At 47.2% G+C, this 18,917-nt stretch overlaps 1 protein-coding gene across 1 annotated transcript; it reads right to left on the reverse strand.

Annotated features, from left to right (window-relative positions):
• Positions 1–8,077: 8,077 nt before the first annotated feature.
• pcna (proliferating cell nuclear antigen) lies at positions 8,078–18,758 on the reverse strand. The gene is made up of 6 exons (XM_072266540.1): positions 18,414–18,758; positions 15,640–15,737; positions 14,306–14,373; positions 14,017–14,211; positions 12,399–12,522; positions 8,078–8,407 (listed from the first exon to the last, which is right to left on the reverse strand). The coding sequence occupies exons 1-6, from the start codon at positions 18,632–18,634 to the stop codon at positions 8,328–8,330; spliced, it is 786 nt and encodes a 261-aa protein (XP_072122641.1). The 5' UTR covers positions 18,635–18,758; the 3' UTR covers positions 8,078–8,327.
• Positions 18,759–18,917: the final 159 nt, after the last annotated feature.

Here is an 18,917-nt window from a genome sequence, read left to right on the forward strand (position 1 = left end):
CAATTAAGCATGGTAAATGAAAGTACCGAAGAGCATGGTCTGGATGAACAGCAGGTCCTGTGATGCGTGACTCAAATCCTATGATAGTTTGGCTACCAGATTATATGGGAAGTCTTCTGACTTGAAATGTTAAATGGTCCTTCCGCCCACCTCTCCTCCACTGAGGCAGTACCATAGCTTAAAAACGTAAACACGAGGAATTCTGCAGATGCTGGAAATTCAAGCAACACACAACAAAGTTGCTGGTGAACGCAGTAGGCCAGGCAGCATCTCTAGGAAGAGGTACAGTCGACATTTCGGGCCGAGACCCTTCATCAGGACTAACTGAAGGAAGAGTGAGTAAGGGATTTGAAAGTTGGAGGGGGAGGGGGAGATCCAAAATGATAGGAGAAGACAGGAGGGGGAGGGATGGAGCCAAGAGCTGGACAGGTGATTGGCAAAAGGGATATGAGAGGATCATGGGACAGGAGGCCCAGGGAGAAGGTAAAGGGGGAGGGGGATAAAACCCAGAGGATGGGCAAGGGGTATAGTGAGAGGGGCAGAGGGAGAAAAAGGAGAGAGAGAGAAAGAATGTGTGTATATAAATAAATAACGGATGGGGTACGAGGGGGAGGTGGGGCATTAGCGGATGTTAGAGAAGTCAATGTTCATGCCATCAGGTTGGAGGCTACCCAGACGGAATATAAGGTGTTGTTCCTCCAACCTGAGTGTGGCTTCATCTTTACAGAAGAGGAGGCCGTGGATAGACATATCAGAATGGGAATGGGATGTGGAATTAAAATGTTTGGCCACTGGGAGATCCTGCTTTCTCTGGCGGACAGAGCATAGGTGTTCAGCAAAACGATCTCCCAGTCCGCGTCGGGTCTCGCCAATATATAGAAGGCCACATCGGGAGCACTGGACGCAGTATATCACCCCAGCCGACTCACAGGTGAAGTGTCGCCTCACCTGGAAGGATTGTCTGGGGCCCTGAATGGTGGTAAGGGAGGAAGTGTAAGGGCATGTGTAGCACTTGTTCCGCTTACAAAGATAAGTGCCAGGAGAGAGATCAGTGGGGAGGGATGGGGTGGGGTAACAAATGGACAAGGGAGTCGCGTAGGGAGAGATCCCTGCGGAAAGCGGAGGGGGGGAGGGAAAGATGTGCTTAGTGGTGGGATCTCGTTGGAGATCGCGGTAGTTACGGAGAATAATATGTTGGACCCGGAGGCTGGTGGGGTGGTAGGTGAGGACAAGGGGAACCCTATTCCTAGTTGGGTGACAGGAGGATGGAGTGACAGCAAATGTGCATGAAATGGGGGAGGTGCGTTTGAGAGCAGAGTTGATGGTGGAGGAAGGGAAGCCCTTTTCTTTAAAAAAGGAGGACATCTCCCTCGTCCTGGAATGAAAAGCCTCATCCTGAGAGCAGATGCGGCAGAGATGGAGGAATTGTGAGAAGGGGATGGCATTTTTGCAAGAGACAGGATGAGAAGAGGAATAGTCCAGATAGCTGTGAGAGTCAGTAGGCTTATCTTCTCACCCTGTCACCTGGACTATTCCTCTTCTCACCCTGTCTCTTGCAAAAACGCCATCTCCTTCTCGCAATTCCTCCGTCTCCGCCGCATCTGCTCTCAGGATGAGGCTTTTCATTCTAGGACGAGGGAGATGTCTTCATTTTTTCAAGAAAGGGGCTTCCCTTCCTCCACTATCAACTCTGCTCTTAAACGCATCTCCTCCATTTCACGTACATCTGCTCTCACTCCATCCTCCCGCCACCCCACTAGGAATAGGGTTCCCCTGGTCCTCACCTACCACTCCACCAGCCTCCGGGTCCAACATATTATTCTCCGTAACTTCCGCCACCTCCAACGGGATCCCACCACTAAGCACATCTTTCCGTCCCCCCCTCTCTCTGCATTCCGCAGGGATCGCTCCCTACACAACTTCCTTGTCCATTCATCTCCCCCATCCCTCCCCACTGTTCTCCCTCCTGGCACTTATCCGTGTAAGCGGAACAAGTGCTACACATGCCCTTACACTTCCTCCCTTACCACCATTCAGGGCCCCAAACAGTCCTTCCAGGTGAGGCAACACTTCACCTGTGAGTCGACTGGGGTGATATACTGCGTCCGGTGCTCCCGATGTGGCCTTCTATATATTGGCGAGACCCGACGCAGACTGGGAGACCGCTTTGCTGAACATCTACGCTCTGTCCGCCAGAGAAAGCAGGATCTCCCAGTGGCCACACATTTTAATTCCACATCCCATTCCCATTCTGACATGTCTATCCACGGCCTCCTCTACTGTAAAGATGAAGCCACACTCAGGTTGGAGGAACAACACCTTATATTCCGTCTGGGTGGCCTCCAACCTGATGGCATGAACATCGACTTCTCTAACTTCCGCTAGGCCCCACCTCCCCCTCGTACCCCATCTGTTACTTATTTTTATGCACACATTCTTTCTCTCACTCTCCTTTTTCTCCCTCTGTCCCTCTGAATATACCTCTTGCCCATCCTCTGGGTCCCCCCCCCTTGTCTTTCTTCCCGGACCTCCTGTCCCATGATCCTCTCGTATCCCCTTTTGCCTATCACCTGTCCAGCTCTTGGCTCTATCCCTCCCCCTCCTGTCTTCTCCTATCATTTTGGATCTCCCCCCTCCCCCTCCAACTTTCAAATCCCTTACTCACTCTTCCTTCAGCTCGTCCTGACGAAGGGTCTCGGCCTGAAACGTCGACTGCACCTCTTCCTACAGATGCTGCCTGGCCTGCTGCGTTCACCAGCAACTTTGATGTGTGTTGCTTGAATTTCCAGCATCTGCAGAATTCCTGTTGTTTGGGCTTATAGTAGTCATCATTAGATAAGCTGTCTCCAGAGATAGAGACAGAAAGATCTAGAAAGGGGAGGGGGGGTGTAGGAAATGGACCAGGTAAACTTGAGGGCAGGGTGAAAGTTGGAGGCAAAGTTAATAAAGTCAACGAGCTCTGCATGCGTGCAGGAAGCAGCGCCAATGCAGTCGTCGATGTAGCGAAGGAAAAGTGGGGGACAGATACCAGAATAGGCACGGAACATAGATCGTTCCACAAAGCCAACAAAAAGGCAGGCATAGCTAGGACCCATACGGGTGCCCATAGCTACACCTTTAGTTTGGAGGAAGTGGGAGGAGCCAGAGGAGAAATTATTAAGAGTAAGGACTAATTCCGCTAGACGGAGCAGAGTGGTGGTAGAGGGGAACTGATTAGGTCTGGAATCCAAAAAGAAGCAGAGAGCTTTGAGACCTTCCTGATGGGTATGGAAGTATATAGGACTGGACATCCATGGTGAAAATAAAGTGGTGGGGGTCAGGGAACTTAAAATCATAGAAAAGTTTAAGAGCATGAGAAGTGTTACGAACATAGGTAGGAAGAGATTGAACAAGGGGGAATAAAACTGTGTCGAGGTATGCAGAAACGAGTTCAGTGGGGCAGGAGCAAGCTGAGACAATAGGTCTGCCAGGACAGGCAGGTTTGTGGATCTTGGGTAGGGGGTAGAAACAGGAAGTGCGAGGTAGGGAACTATAAGGTTGGTAGCAGTGGATGGGAGATCCCCTGAGCGGATAAAGTCGGTGATGGTGTGGGAGACAATGGCCTGGTGCTCCTTAGTGGGGTCACGATCGAGGGGTAAATAAGAGGAGGTATCCGCGAGTTGTCGCTGTGCCTCGGCAAGGTAGAGGTCAGTACGCCAGACTACAACAGCACCCCCCTTATCGGCGGGTTTAATAATGTTAGGATTAGTGCGGAGGGAGTGGAGAGCAGAGCGTTCCGAAGGAGTGAGGTTGGAATGGGGACAAGGTGCGGTGAAGTCGAGACGGTTGATGTCCCGTCGGCAGTTAGCGATAAAGAGATCCAGAGCAGGCAGAAGACCAGAGCGGGGTGTCCATGAAGAAGAGGAGGGTTGAAGACGGGAGAAGGGGTCATCGGTGGGGGTGGAAGAGTCCTTGCCGAAGAAGTAGGCTCGGAGACGGAGACGGCGGAAGAAAAGTTCCGCATCATGGCGAACGCGGAACTCGCTGAGGTGTGGGCGAAGAGGGTCAAACGTGAGGCCCTGACTGAGGACAGAGCATTCTGCCTCAGACAGGGAATGGTAAAGACCCGGCATGGATGAAAGCTGGGATCAGAGCGGGGAGGGAGGAGGCTGGAGGTGGCAGTGGAGAGGGGAGGCTTGGGGTGAGAGGAAGATGGAGCCTCTGAGGGCCCAGGAGCTGACGGTGGGATCTGAGGGAGACGGGGTTGCAGAGCGGTGATGGGAGAAGGGGAGACGGGAGTCGATAAGGGGGGTGCTGTTGTAGTCTGGCGTACTGACCTCTACCTTGCCGAGGCAAAGCGACAACTCGCGGATACCTCCTCTTATTTACCCCTCGATCGTGACCCCACTAAGGAGCACCAGGCCATTGTCTCCCACACCATCACCGACTTTATCCGCTCAGGGGATTCCCCCATCCACTGCTGCCAACCTTATCGTTCCCACACCTCGCACTTCCCGTTTCTACCTCCTACCCAAGATCCACAAACCTGCCTGTCCTGGCAGACCTATTGTCTCAGCTTGCTCCTGCCCCACCGAACTCGTTTCTGCATACCTCGACACGGTTTTATCCCCCCTTGTTCAATCCCTTCCTACCTATTTTCGTGACACTTCTCACGCTCTTAAACTTTTCGATGATTTTAAGTTCCCTGGCCCCCACCGCTTTATTTTCACCATGGATGTCCAGTCCCTATATACTTCCATACCCATCAGGAAGGTCTCAAAGCTCTCCGCTTCTTTTTGGATTCCAGACCTAATCAGTTCCCCTCTAATAATTCCGTCTAGCGGAATTAGTCCTTACTCTTAATAATTTCTCCTCTGGCTCCTCCCACTTCCTCCAAACTAAAGGTGTAGCTATGGGCACCCGTATGGGTCCTAGCTATGCCTGCCTTTTTGTTGGCTTTGTGGAACAATCTATGTTCCGTGCCTATTCTGGTATCTGTCCCCCACTTTTCCTTCGCTACATCGACGACTGCATTGGCGCTGCTTCCTGCACGCATGCTGAGTTCGTTGACTTTATTAACTTTGCCTCCAACTTTCACCCTGCCCTCAAGTTTACCTGGTCCATTTCCGACACCCCCCTCCCCTTTCTAGATCTTTCTGTCTCTATCTCTGGAGACAGCTTATCTACTGATGCCCACTATCAGCCTATCTCACAGCTATCTGGACTATTCCTCTTCTCACCCTGTCTCTTGCAAAAACGCCATCCCCTTCTCGCAATTCCTCCATCTCCGCCGCATCTGCTGTCAGGATGAGGCTTTTCATTCCAGGACGAGGGAGATGTCCACCTTTTTTAAAGAAAGGGGCTTCCCTTCCTCCACCATCAACTCTGCTCTCAAACGCACCTCCCCCATTTCACGCACATTTGCTGTCACTCCATCCTCCTGTCACCCAACTAGGAATAGGGTTCCCCTTGTCCTCACCTACCACCCCACCAGCCTCCGGGTCCAACATATTATTCTCCGTAACTACCGCCATCTCCAACGGGATCCCACCACTAAGCACATCTTTCCCTTCCCCCCCCCTCTGCATTCCGCAGGGATCGCTCCCCACGCGACTCCCTTGTCCATTCATCCCCCCCATCCCTCCCCACTGATCTCCCTCCTGGCACTTATCCTTGTGAGCGGAACAAGTGCTACACATGCCCCTACACTTCCTCCCTTACCACCATTCAGGGCCCCAGACAGTCCTTCCAGGTGAGGCGACACTTCACCTGTGAGTCGGCTGGGGTGATATACTGCGTCCGGTGCTCCCGATGTGGCCTTTTATATATTGACGAGACCCGACGCAGACTGGGAGACCACTTTGCTGAACATCTACGCTCTGTCCGCCAGAGAAAGCAGGATCTCCCAGTGGCCACACATTTTAATTCCACATCCCATTCCCATTCTGACATGTCTATCCACGGCCTCCTCTACTGTAAAGATGAAGCCACACTCAGGTTGGAGGAACAACACCTTATATTCCGTCTGGGTAGCCTCCAACCTGATGGCATGAACATTGACTTCACTAACTTCCGCTAATGCCCCACCTCCCCCTCGTACCACATCCGTTATTTATTTATATACACATTCTTTCTCTCTCTCTCTCTCCTTTTTCTCCCTCTGACTATACCCCTTGCCCATCCTCTGGGTTTCTCCCCCCCCCTCCGCCCTTTTCCTTCTCCCTGGGCCTCCTGTCCCATGATCCTCTCATATCCTTTTGCTAATCACCTGTCCAGCTCTTGGCTTCAACTCTCCCCCTCCTCTCTTCTATCATTTTGGATCTCCCCCTCCCTCTTTCAAATCTCGTTAGCTCTTCTTTCATTTAGTCCTGACGAAGGGTCTCAGCCCGAAACGTCAACTGTACCTCTTCCTATAGGTGCTGTGTTCACCAGCAACTTTGATGTGTTGCCAGTACCATAGTTTAATGGTTAGCCAACACTTCACAGTACCAGCAACCCGGGCTCATTTCCCATCACTGTTGGGGTAAGGAGTTTGCACGTTCTCCACAATCATGGGGTTTCCTTCTCCTTAAAACGATGCCTCCTTGTGCTAGTCGTTCCAGTCCTGGGGGGAAAAAAAAACCTCTGGCCATTCACATGATCAAAGGGTTAATGGGGCAGCACAGCTCAAAGAGAGCTGTTGTATCTGTAAATAAAAAGTTTTGTTGATGGAATAGAGGAACTAGCTTCACCTCCTTGGAACAGAGGTGGTTGCAAGAGGACCTGGAAGTTGACATTTACTCTGCACTCCTGAGGCAATGTCCTGCTGCAGGGTGCAGGTCTGTGGGCTTTGCTAGGAATTGCTCCACAGTGATGAGTTGAGGCTGAGCCAATGGGCTCAGTCACTTCCATCCTGAATGTTGTTACTTGCTTTTACTGTTTGCACAATTGTGGCCCCCCCTCTGTCTGCACAGTGGGTGTTGGGTCTTTTTTTTTTTAAAAAGTGGGTTCTTTCAAGTTTCTTGTTTTGTGGCTGCCTGTAAGCAGGCGAATCTCAAGGCTGTATAATTTTTACATTCTTTGAACTTCGGTTAGCTAGAAATAATGTGCTGTTTTTCTTTAAAATGCAGCATAGTGTCATAGAGAACTACAGAAATGAAACATGCCCTTTGGTCCATCTAGTTTCGTTGACCCACAACTAGACCACAACCCTCCATACCCTGCTCCCATCTATGTACTTACCCATGTTTTCTTCTAATGGCAGCTCGCCCCACACTTGCAACACCCTCCCTCAGTTTCGCCTCGCACGCTCTAGTCTAATCCAACCCCAGTGAAAAAAGCCTGCTTGCATTCATTCTAGCTGTACCCCTCATACAGCTGGAGCTTGGGATGGAGAGCTGGGGGAGCTATGAAGGCAAATGCAAACAAAATGAACTGGTTAAGTACGTGGAAGGAATAAAACTGCAGGGCTGCAGGAGAGGGCATTAAGACAGCTCTTTCATCTGAGCACAGGCTGAATGTCCATTTTCCACTTTATTACCTATAATGGGGTATGGGGGTGTCCAGGGAGGGGGTCGCACCTCTGGCGAAGGGGGTTGTAATGTCCATTCCAGGGCAGCCGACTCACCTTTGGACCCCACCTCTCAGCTCTCACTTGCGGCCCCAAGTAGCTCTTTGCACACAAGAGGCCACACCCTGGTACACCGCTTTGACAGGCGGGACAAACTAGGCCTCGTACCCCTGGTGAGATAGGGACATGCCTGCCGTAGCATGTGAAGTCAGCTCCGGCAGACTGGGCAGGTGAGGTCTACACTGAGACCCAATGGAAAGGGATGCAGCATTGCGACGCCCAGTGGGGAGCAAAGGGCATTGAAGACAAAACGGCCATCTACTGCAACCAAGTGGACCTGGAGGTCTGACATCAAGAGAGTGGAACAGCCCCAGTGAAACAACTTTTCCACTCTCCAAGTTGGGTGCAAGATCAGTTACTCATATATGAAACAGATTTTCAGCATCGTCCTTATCTAGCCAGATCAGGAACCAAACCCAATCATCCAACATGCTCTGAAACTCGAGCTTTCCCCTTTGTTTGGCTCATTCCAATTCAAGAAGCAAGCGGTTAACAACACAGAAACAATTTATTTATCTGTTTCATTGAAGCTCCTTTATAACAAAGTGAAATGCTGGATACCATATTTACAGAAAATATCTACAAAAGCCTCAGGATAGGAACATGACATCTGTAAAGGACAAGTAGGTCAACAAAACAAGGCCACTGAACTTGGTCCTAGAATCTTTAGTTGTCTCCAATAACTGCATGACAAGTTTTCCCCTCCGATGGTCAATCTTCATCATCTAAATTCCTTATTTTAGGAAGCCTCTTCATCTTCAATCTTGGGTGCCAAGTAATACTTGATGTGCCCCATGTCTGCAATCTTGTACTCCACCACTGCAAAGCCAAAATTAATCATTAGACACTGGAATATTCTGCCTGACTCAAGTGTGATGGGACACAACTCTACATATCAGGTTCCACTATCAATAATATTTTTAGTTCTCTAGTCTGTATTTGCTGCAGTTGGGTATGTTTGTCCCTTATGTGCTAGACAGCTCATGCACCTCCACTCTTAACTCACTTTCTGTGGGTTGAATATTTCAGCATGCCCAGAGAAGAAATGTACACCAACCCCTGAACAGAATTAAATACCCTCTGATCTCATCCAGCCATGCTGGAACTATTTTCCTGGAAACGGAGGATTACTTCCCTCAAACTGCACATTTTGAAACTGTTGAGCATTTAAACTTCAAATGTGCAATGTCTCAGTCCCGCGTGTACACTAGGGTCGTGAAACCCAAAGAACAGAAGATAATTTTACCTTTTGAGCCGGCTGTTCTAATAAAGATCATGGTCAATGTCAGCCACTTTTTACTCATTAATTACACACCCAAAAATCTATCCACCTCTACCCTGAACATACTCAGTGGGTGAGCCTCTACAACCTCCCGAAGTTCCACAGATCCACCCCACCCCTGAATACAATGGGACAGATTTTCCAAAGAGCCAATCAGATAGTCTATTCCTGGGCTGCAGTATTCCAATCCAATGAACCAAATCCTGAATATTAAAAGTGTTAACAGGACCCCACCAATTACCATAGCATTCCAAACAGGTTAAGACCTGTAATTTTCACAATCCCAAATCAAGCTTGAGCAATGCCATTGTATTGGCATGGCCAATGAAGGAGTCAGGTGCTCAGATTCAAATGGCTTTCCATCAAAGATAAAGGATCACACGATTGCTCAGTAAGGCTGCAAGGATCATAATGAGGTCATTTGGAACCAGTATACACAAAAGGCTACACGATCACTACCAAACCACTCGAAGGTGTAGAGGAACAATGGGTCCCAGGTAATTTACTAACCCTTGGAAGTGAAACAGGTACTTGTGCTGATCAAGGGGATGCCTTATTGGCTGAGGGACTGGCTAGAATGAGCCAAAACACCATGCAAAACATTAATTAGGCCAGATAAGGTTAAGTATACACTCCTCTGTTTGCAGTAGGAGTGGGGGGGGGGGGGGGCAGGGAAAGGCTTCAGGTTAATAAAGACTTTTCTAAGACAACAAAACTATCTTTATGCAAGATCACAGGAAAAAGACGAAGAAAGAATATTCTTTGGCATAACAGGAAATAGAAAAGGCGAGTCAAAAGGCCAATGTTATGGCAATCATGGGAAATGTTTTAACATGTGGGTAGATTGGGAAAATCAGGTTGATTATGGATCCCCAAGAGAGTGAATTTGTTGAAGATGGCCTTTTAGAGCAGTTTTGTCGCTGTGCCCACAAGGGGATCAACTATACTGGATTGGATGTTATGTAATGAACCGGAAGTGAGTAGGGAGCTTAAGGTAAAGGAGCCCTTAGGAGTCAGTGATCACAATATGATTGAGTTAAGCTTGAAATTTGATAGGGTGAAAATAAAGTGAGATGTAGCGGAGTAAAAGAAATTACAGTGGTATGAGAGAGGAGTAGGCTAAAGTAAATTGGAAAGAGATGCTGATAGGAATGACAGCAGTGTAACAATGGCTTGAGTTTCTGGGAAGTCAAAGCTAACGTAGAAGTAAAAGAGAGGGCATACATCAAAGCAAAAATAGCAGGAAGATAGACGATTAGGAAGCTTTTTAAAACCTACAGAAAGCAACTAAAAAAAAGAACCATCAGGAGGGAAAAGATAAAATACGGAAGCAAGCTAGCAAACAGTATCAAGGTGGATAGAAAAAGCTTTTACAAATATATAAAAATAAAAATGGGATGACAGTGGATGTAGGACTGCTAGAAAATGAGACCAGAGAAATAATAATAGGTGACAAGGAGATGGCAGATGAATTAAATGAGTATTTTACATCAGTTTTCACTGTGGAAGACACTAGCAGCGCGCCACGTATTGAAGGGTGGGAGGAAAGAGAAATGAATACAGTTAGTATTACAAGGGAGAAGGTGCTCAAAAAGCTGAAAGACCCAAAGGTGCAAGCCACCTGGACCAGATGAACTGCACCCTAGGCTTCTGAAAGTGGTGGCGGTAGAGATTGTGGAGGCATTAGCAACCGTCTTTCAAGAATCATTGGACTCTGGCATGGTTCTGGAGGAAAGGAAAATTGCAAATGTCACTCCACTCCTTAAGGAGGGAGGCAGCAGAAAGGAAATCATAGACCAGTTAACCTGACCTCAGTGGTTGGGAAGATGTTGGAGTCAAATGTTAAGGATGAGGTTATGGAGTACTTGGTGACCCAAGACAAGATAGGACCAAGACAGCATGGTTTCCCTTTAGGGAAAATTTTACATGATGAACCCGTTGGAATTCTTTGAGATCACAAGTAGGATAAACAAAGGCGATGCAGTGGATGCTGTGTATTTGGATTTTCAGAAGGCCTTTGACAAGGTGCCACACACGAGACCGCTTACCAAGAGCCCATGATATTACAGCAAAGTCACTGGTATGGTTAAAGCATCAGCTGATTGTTAGGAGGAAGCAAGCAAGAATAAAAGGATTCTTTCCTGGTTGGCCGCCAGTGACTAGAGGCATTCTGCAGGGTCGGAGTTGGGACTGCTTATATCTACGCTGTATATCAATAGTTTAGATAATGGAATAAATGGCTTTGTTACCAAGTTTACAGGTGATGCAAAGATTGAAGGAGGGGCATGTTGAGGGAACAGGAAGGCTACAGAAAGATTTAGACAGTTTAGGAGTCTGGGCAAGAAAGTGGCAAATGAAATACAATTGTGGAAAATGCATGGTCATGCACTTTGGTAGAAGAAATAAATGTAGACTACTTTCTAAACAGGGAGAAAATCCAAACATCTGAGATGCAAAGGGACTTGGGAGTGTTTGTGCAGAACACCCTAAAAGTTAACTTGCAGGTTGAATTGGTGTTGAGGTAGGCAAATACAATGTTAACATTCATTCTAAGAGGTCTAGAATATAAGAGCAGGGACGTGATGCTGAGGCTTTATAAGACACCAGTGAAGCCTCATCTTGAGTATTGTGAACAGTTCTGGGCTCCTTATCCAAGAAAGATATTCTGACATTGGAGAGGGGTCAGAGGTGGTTCACAAGGATGATTCCGAGAATTAAAAGTGTTATCATATAAGGAATGTTTGAATGCTCTGGGCCTGTACTCGCTGGAATTTAGAAGGATGAGGGGGGAATCTCATTGAAACCTTTTGAACGTTGTATGGCCTAATCCGAGTAGACGTGGAAAGGATGTTTCCTATGGCGAGGGAAGTCTAGGACAAGAAGGCAGAGCCTCAGGATAGAGGGATGTCCATTTAAAACAGATGCGGAGAAATTTCTTTTGCCAGAAGATGGTGAATTTGTGAGCACAGGCAGCTGTGGAGGCCAGGTCAGTGGGTGCATTTAAAGTGAAGACAGGTTCTTGATTGGCCAATGTGAAGGTTATGGGGAGGGGGTATAAATGATCAGCTAAGATTTAATGGCAGAGCAGACTTGATGGGCCAAATGGCCTAATTCTGCTCCTGTAACTTATGGTCTAAAAGAGGCCAAAAGGAAAGTGTAAAATTATGAGGATGTATAGGAAGATCCCATCATCTTCACCAGAGTCAAAATGGTGTGGCTCAGATTTAATGCAAATGGAAGGAGTAGAGGTGAGCATGAAAAACCCAGAATTTAGAGTGAATTCTGAGTGTGAGGCAGAAACAATCACATTTTAAAAGCAGCCGGTTGGACACATCACCCACTGTGACTTTCAGGGCTTCACACCGAGTTCAGAAGTCTTGCCATTGAAGCAGCACTACGTTTGGTCAGAACGTCCTCCAAATGCATCATCAATTCCTCATTGCCCTCTGGGACTTCACCGGAAAGGGAAGCTCAGGCCCGGCAGCACTGCGCACTGGTTGCCAGGGTGAATGGTCCTGGATTACATACCTAGAGGAATGTCCGCTGACATGCTGAGTGTGACTGTCGGCGAGAGGGGAGTTGCTTTTGTGAAGAAGTTCAGATACCGTAGGGCAAAAGTCAGTTGCACAGGCTCATTCATCTCAATGGTCACCTGTGGAGAAAAGCAGGTTTGCAGTGTTAGTCTTGCAGCCTGACTGTTGCATGGCGCAGCGAGCCATGACAGACTGCAGTCACCCCTCATGCAATAGAGGACATGGCCAGAGTGAGGATCTCAATGCAACTGCACGCCAGTCCAGGTTACTTGTACTTGTAGTTGGAAAGTCAGTAAAAGGACTCCCATTACTGTATTGTTCAGTGAACACACAGGACTGGCCCTCCTCCTGCACACTAGACAAGGTCTGCCCAGAACCCCACGGTTGCCCCACATGAAAACTAGACTCAGTGTCACAAGAAATCACTATGCAGCAAAGTTGTGTGGCCAAGTTTCTGGTCGGTTGACCTGGAAGAATTAACATTTATTGCTGGTACTGGGTTGGTGGTAGCAAGGCAATTGAATTGTGGTTAACCATCCTCCCCACTACACCTGTCCACTCAAGCCTGCCAGGGAGCTGGAATTCTTGCCGTTTCTGGTCTGTGTACGATTTCAAGTTACAGTCAGCAAAAGAATTACCCTCTAATCTGTTCCTTGAAATGTAGCAAGGCACAGCCCCAGGTCAAGCAAGGATGAAAGATTATAGCCAGGGCCATAGATACCCACATCTATGAACAAATATAGGGTCTCTTCAGCTTACAAATGCCCGACTTGTGCTTAGCCTGTACATATGGACAAGACTCCAGGGGACGGGCAGAATGGATCTGCTGGTCACTGCAGACTTCCACTACCCTACGGACACTCGGCTCCTGCCAGCATTTCTAATTTGTGGACTGCTATAAGCTTGAAACGACCTGTAAGGAAAGGAATCAATGACCTGGCCCGAGAGCATTTCCCAGCACAGCAGGTATACAATCTGTGGTCACTTTGATAGGCAAACCAGCTCGTTAATCACGTGGCAGCAACTCAAATACATAAAAGCATGCAGACAGAGTCAGGAAGTTCAGTTGTTGCTCAGGCTAGAGACCAGATGGGGAAGAAATGTGATCGAAGTGGCTTTGACCGTGGAATGATTGTCGGTGCCAGATTGGGTGGATTAAATATCTCAAAAACTACTGATCTGTGATCTTCACGAGTCTCTAGTGTTTACAGGGAAGAGCGCAAAAAACAAAAACCATCCAGCAAACATTAGTTCTGTGGGCGAAAATTCCCTGGGAATGAGAGCGGTCAGAGAACAGCCAGACTGGTTCAAGTAGACAGTAACTCAAATAAGCATGTGTTATACCAGTGTGCAGAATGCACAACACGTTGAACCTTGAACTGGACGGGCTAGAGCAGCACAAGACCACAGCAGGTTCTACTGCTGTATCTAATAAAATGGCCAGTGAATGCAGGATGAAAGGGATATCATGGTACATCATTTCTAGCTGCTATTGGATAGGAGCATCAATGAGTGTAGATGGATGGACACGTTTAGTTGATCCAGTTGGGTGATCTGCTCATCTGCAGTAAGCTCTGGTTCTCATGGTTCGCAGAGCGATCAAAGCCACTCACCGCTTCCTCCTCTTTATCCACATTGCTGGTCTGTGACAGCTTAACGTTGCCCGTTCCCAATTCACCACTGGCGGAGAACTTCACACCATCCTTGGCGCAGGAGATCACAACGGCATCACCAATCTGACTCAGGTCCCGGCAGATCCGGGCAAATTCACCGGACGGCATCTTCACCACACAGCTGTACTCCTGCTCCTGCAAGGCACCAGGACAGAGCACACAGTCACACCACCGCAGACCAAAAGCAAAGATCCCTCCGTCAGTGACACACATTGACACAGTGACTTACTGGAATTCCAAGCTGCTCAACATCCAAGTCCATCAGCTTCATCTCGTAATCAGACACCTTCTCCTGATCTGTAAAGAAGTCAATAGTAAACATCAAACTTACCACTCAATTACACCCATACAACCAACCAACCTAACCCATGTGCCTTCGGAACGTGGGAGGAAACTGGAGCACCTAGAGGAGACCCACCTGGTCACGGGGAGAACGTACAAACTCCTTACGGGGCAGAATTTAACCGGAGTCACTAGTGCCGTAAGTGTTATGCTGCCAAGCAGCCCTAATCACAATTCCAACATTTATATGCAATCTTCAGCACTCTAGCAGCACACCGTTAGAACAGCGTGAAGAGATTTACTAGAATACCACAGATGTGTACGGACTATAGAAACGATTTTCTGTTTATGGAACGTAAATAAGGGGCACCCTGATGCTCAAGATGTGGTTTTACCACAACAATTAACTAGAAAACGCATCCACCGGCAAGACATTAACCACCGGTTGAACTGCTTTATCTGATTGTTTACTTGATAGTTAGATCAGGTTATTTGGTTAAAAAAAAATCTGGAGAACATAATGAACCAGGAGCAATAGGATGAACCGGACAGAAGAGCGTGCAGTTGGCAGGCCAGCCCCTCCCCCCTGCGATCATGTGCGTTTTCTCCACTATCCCCCTATGTTCAACGATGCACGGGCTGGCAGCTAAATTCACGCTGCAAGTCGCCTTTAGGGCGCAGGTGGGAAAAATGAACAGAGTATGGAGTAAATTAGTGTGAGAAGATATGGATCCAGGGCAACCCCCTTCTATGGAGGCAACACCCAAGTTGTTTTGATGTGAATATATAACATGCTGGCAATCTGACAAAATCTTTGCATACCAGCGGGGAAAGACTGAACTAAGTAGATTGCCCTTGATAAAAGGATAAAAAATTGGGTACGGCCCCCCCCCCCACGATTCAACCTCAGTCAGAAAACCTGACTGATTGCACCTCACCTGTGGTAAGCCAATACAATTTAGGGCCCTGAGAATGTGTCACATAGCACTTAAAAAGAAAAGTAACTGAATACACTTGGCCTACGTATACAATGTGGCACTATTTTGTTAAATAGGCTGCTTCAACCTGAAAGAATCCCATCGAATTCTGTACTTGAGAGGTGAGATACTCACTCCAAGTCAAGGTTGAAGTTGGTAGATTTTTGAACACCACAAGATATGAGAATCAGCAGCGTGGACTAACCCACTTCAATGAATTTGGGAGATGCCCCAATAGAACACATGGCCAACTACCGTTATTTCCTGCATTCGTCAGAAAGGAATCAAACTGCCTGATACCCACTCTGTGATTCGAACACCAGCGCCAGTGTGTCTGCGTTGTCCTCTGCTCTCAGTGTGATGATATCCTCATTGCCAGCACATTTAAGAATTTTGGACATGCTACAAAAGGAACAAGAGTATTAGAGATAGCCCGAAGTCATCGTCACTCAACACATCATTCTTACGAGCTTATTGCTAACCCATGAAGCTCTAGTGATGCTCGGTGGAGACAGATCATGACCTTCTACTTTTATTGATGTGCCAAGGGTTATAATCGATTAAACATTCAGTCTCTTATGCCTCCAATCTTAAACTCTGTTGCACTCTCTAGATTTTGCCTAATCTACATTGTTATTGGTTCCAAAATGTTTGGTTGGACAAGGAACAAATAACAGGCTGTGCCCCCTGGTTCACAGTAACTTGCTTTTATCTTCAGAAATACCGATACCTTTGGCTGGGGAACAAATAATGTTCCATCTGACAGGATGTACGTATCCATTGCCTGGTAACTCACTACCATTTCAGCCTAAACCACGTCAGAGGGTCCTTGGGGTTGATAATGCATTACTGCATATTTCTGTATGATATAAGAAGTCATTCTGGCTCATTGAGTCTACACCAGCTGGTGTATCAATCTCACCCCCTACTTATTTCTCCGTTTGACACTTTCTCCCACCATCCCAGCAACACCCAAAGTGGTCAATTAAGCTACAAACTGGAGGAAACCTTAACACCTGGAGGAAATCCAGTGCTCTAAAGGGAGAACGTGCAAACTCCACACAGACCGCACCAGAGGTCAGAATGTGGACCTCTTAAGAGTTAGGAGGCAGCAGCTCATAGTAGCTGTGTCACCCTTCTTGTGGCCGTGGAATCATAGAAGGAAAACTTGCACCTGAAGGTCGATAGTTTGCCAAACAAACGTACAAATTAGGATCAGTGGAAGGCCGTTAAACCTTGCTCTGTCATCCAATAGGACCATACAAACCTAGTGCTGTATTCTAATCTAATGCTGTAACCTTTCACAAGACCATTAAGACATGGAAGCAGAATTAGGTCATTTAGGCCCATAGCCTGCTTCATCATTCCACCATGGCTGATTTGTTACCCTTCTCCATCCCAATCACCTGCCTTCTCCCCATAACCTTTGGCGTTCTGATTCATCAAGAACCTATCAGCATCCGCCTTAACTTTCCTCAATGACTTGGCCTGCATAGCCACCTGCGGTAATGAATTCCAGATTCACCAATCTCTGACCAAAGAAATTCTCACTCATCTGTTCCAAATGGACTCACCGCTCTTCAAGCTGTGCCCTCTGGCCCTATACTCCCCCCTCCCCCCGCCATAGGAAACATCCTCGTCATATCCACCCTATCCAGAGTTCCAACAAGACACTCCCCTCCCCATCCCATTCCCAGTTTTTTCTAAACTCCACTACGTATTCTAGTCCTCTGGAAATGAATGCCAACATAGCATTTGCCTTCCTTACCACTGACTCAACCTGCAAGTTAAGCTTTAGGAAATCCTGCACACAGACTCCCAAGTCCTTCCGATTTTCTACCCATTTGGAACAGTCCATACCTTTACAGAGTATCTTCTACCAAAGTGCATGACCATGAACTTCCCTACACCACTTCCTTACCCATTCTCCCACAAACCTGGCCACAAATCCATCAATCCCATCACCGAGACCATTGACATACAACACCGACCACCTGAAGTGCACCACTAGCCACCGGCAACCAGAATAGGTTCCCCTCTAAACCCATTCTGCCTCCTGTCAGCCAATCTTGTATCTATGCTAGTTCCTTTCCCGTAATACCATAGGCTCTTATCTTGTTAAGCAGCCTCATATGCAGCAGCTTGTTGTCATAAACCTTATCAAACAGCTAGCAAACTCTGCTTCCACTGCCTTTTGAGGTATTGCAGATTCTTCACTGTCTGCAAAAAAAAAATTCATCACCCAATTTAAATTGGGAACTGGGTATTTTTAAACTGCGATTAGTAGTCCTAGATTTTCCTGCAAGATGAAACACACTCTTTATTATCCCGTCAAAATCCTTCAAGATTTATTTCAATACGGCAATTAATTGCAGACTGCACCCAACGGCTAACTTATTCGCCTCGCCAGTAAGTTATAACAGATAGACGTAATGCGCTACATGGAGTTAGGTTAGGGTTAACATACAATTTACTTCAACGGTAGAGCAGACTAATTATTGAATAGTCCCCGTTCTTGAAAGTGTTGCAGGCGTGGGTGTAAAAGAAGAAAAAAGAAGTTTCAATTTTGAAACAGGATGAAAATAGTTGAAATTTCCCATTTTAATCAAGGAACTGTAACAAGCCTGGGCATATTCCCGCCAACCCGGCCTTTGTCCTTTCGCGCGCAATTGACGTCACAGCCGTGCCGGTGGCGCCTTTTTGTAACAAAAACGGAGGGAAATGGGCACCCGGGCAATGCAGCTGAGTAGCCCGGATACCCCAATCCAAAATTCTCTTCACTAAGAATAATGTCCAATTCTTTAATGCAAACAGTTAGAAGTTATGTTCAGTCAACGGCAAGTCGCGGCGTCCATTTTAGCTGCCCGACAATATTATACAAGTTGTACAAAAGGAATTTTATTGAGATCACGGTACACTTTTGCAATTTTAGCTAAGTTTATGATTTCAAAGCAAGCAGATATTAAATGTATTTTTAGGAGATGACCCAAGATTAGGCCCACCTTACTCCTGCATGTAATATAACGTATTTCTAACACAAAATAGCACTATTTTGTTTTCTTCTGCAAAAGCACGCACCTGCTGAGATTTACCCCCATGGATAGATTTCTGTCGCAACGGTATGTGTCGAACCCGTCGCTGCGAAGGGTGAGCTGAACCAGGGAGACGTGCGAACTGTCCATGGACTGCAGGCTGATGCCGGTCGAGCTGATGTCCCAACAAGCTTCGGTGATCAGATCCTTCAGGGCCTCTAGCACCTTCTTCAGGATGCTACCCTGTACCAAGCGAGCCTCGAACATCTTTACAAATAACTATGAAACACTTGCAACAGACTAAGACAAAATAAAACTGAAGTTTAATGGAAAAGACTGCAGCAAGCAGACAACGACCCACTCCCGATCTCACCAGCAAATGAACAGGCCTGCCGCACGCTCACTTCCTGATATAACCTTATGCAAATCGTTCGTTCCATATATGGCAACGGCGCGAAATTACGTCTCATTTTTAAATATGACGTGCAGTAATAATCTAAAAACTTTTATTATTAAAGATGTACTTGAATCATATTTTCCCGATACGGCC

The sequence above is a fragment of the Mobula birostris genome, chromosome 8 (assembly GCF_030028105.1).
Source record: "Mobula birostris isolate sMobBir1 chromosome 8, sMobBir1.hap1, whole genome shotgun sequence".
Lineage (NCBI taxonomy): Eukaryota > Metazoa > Chordata > Chondrichthyes > Myliobatiformes > Myliobatidae > Mobula > Mobula birostris.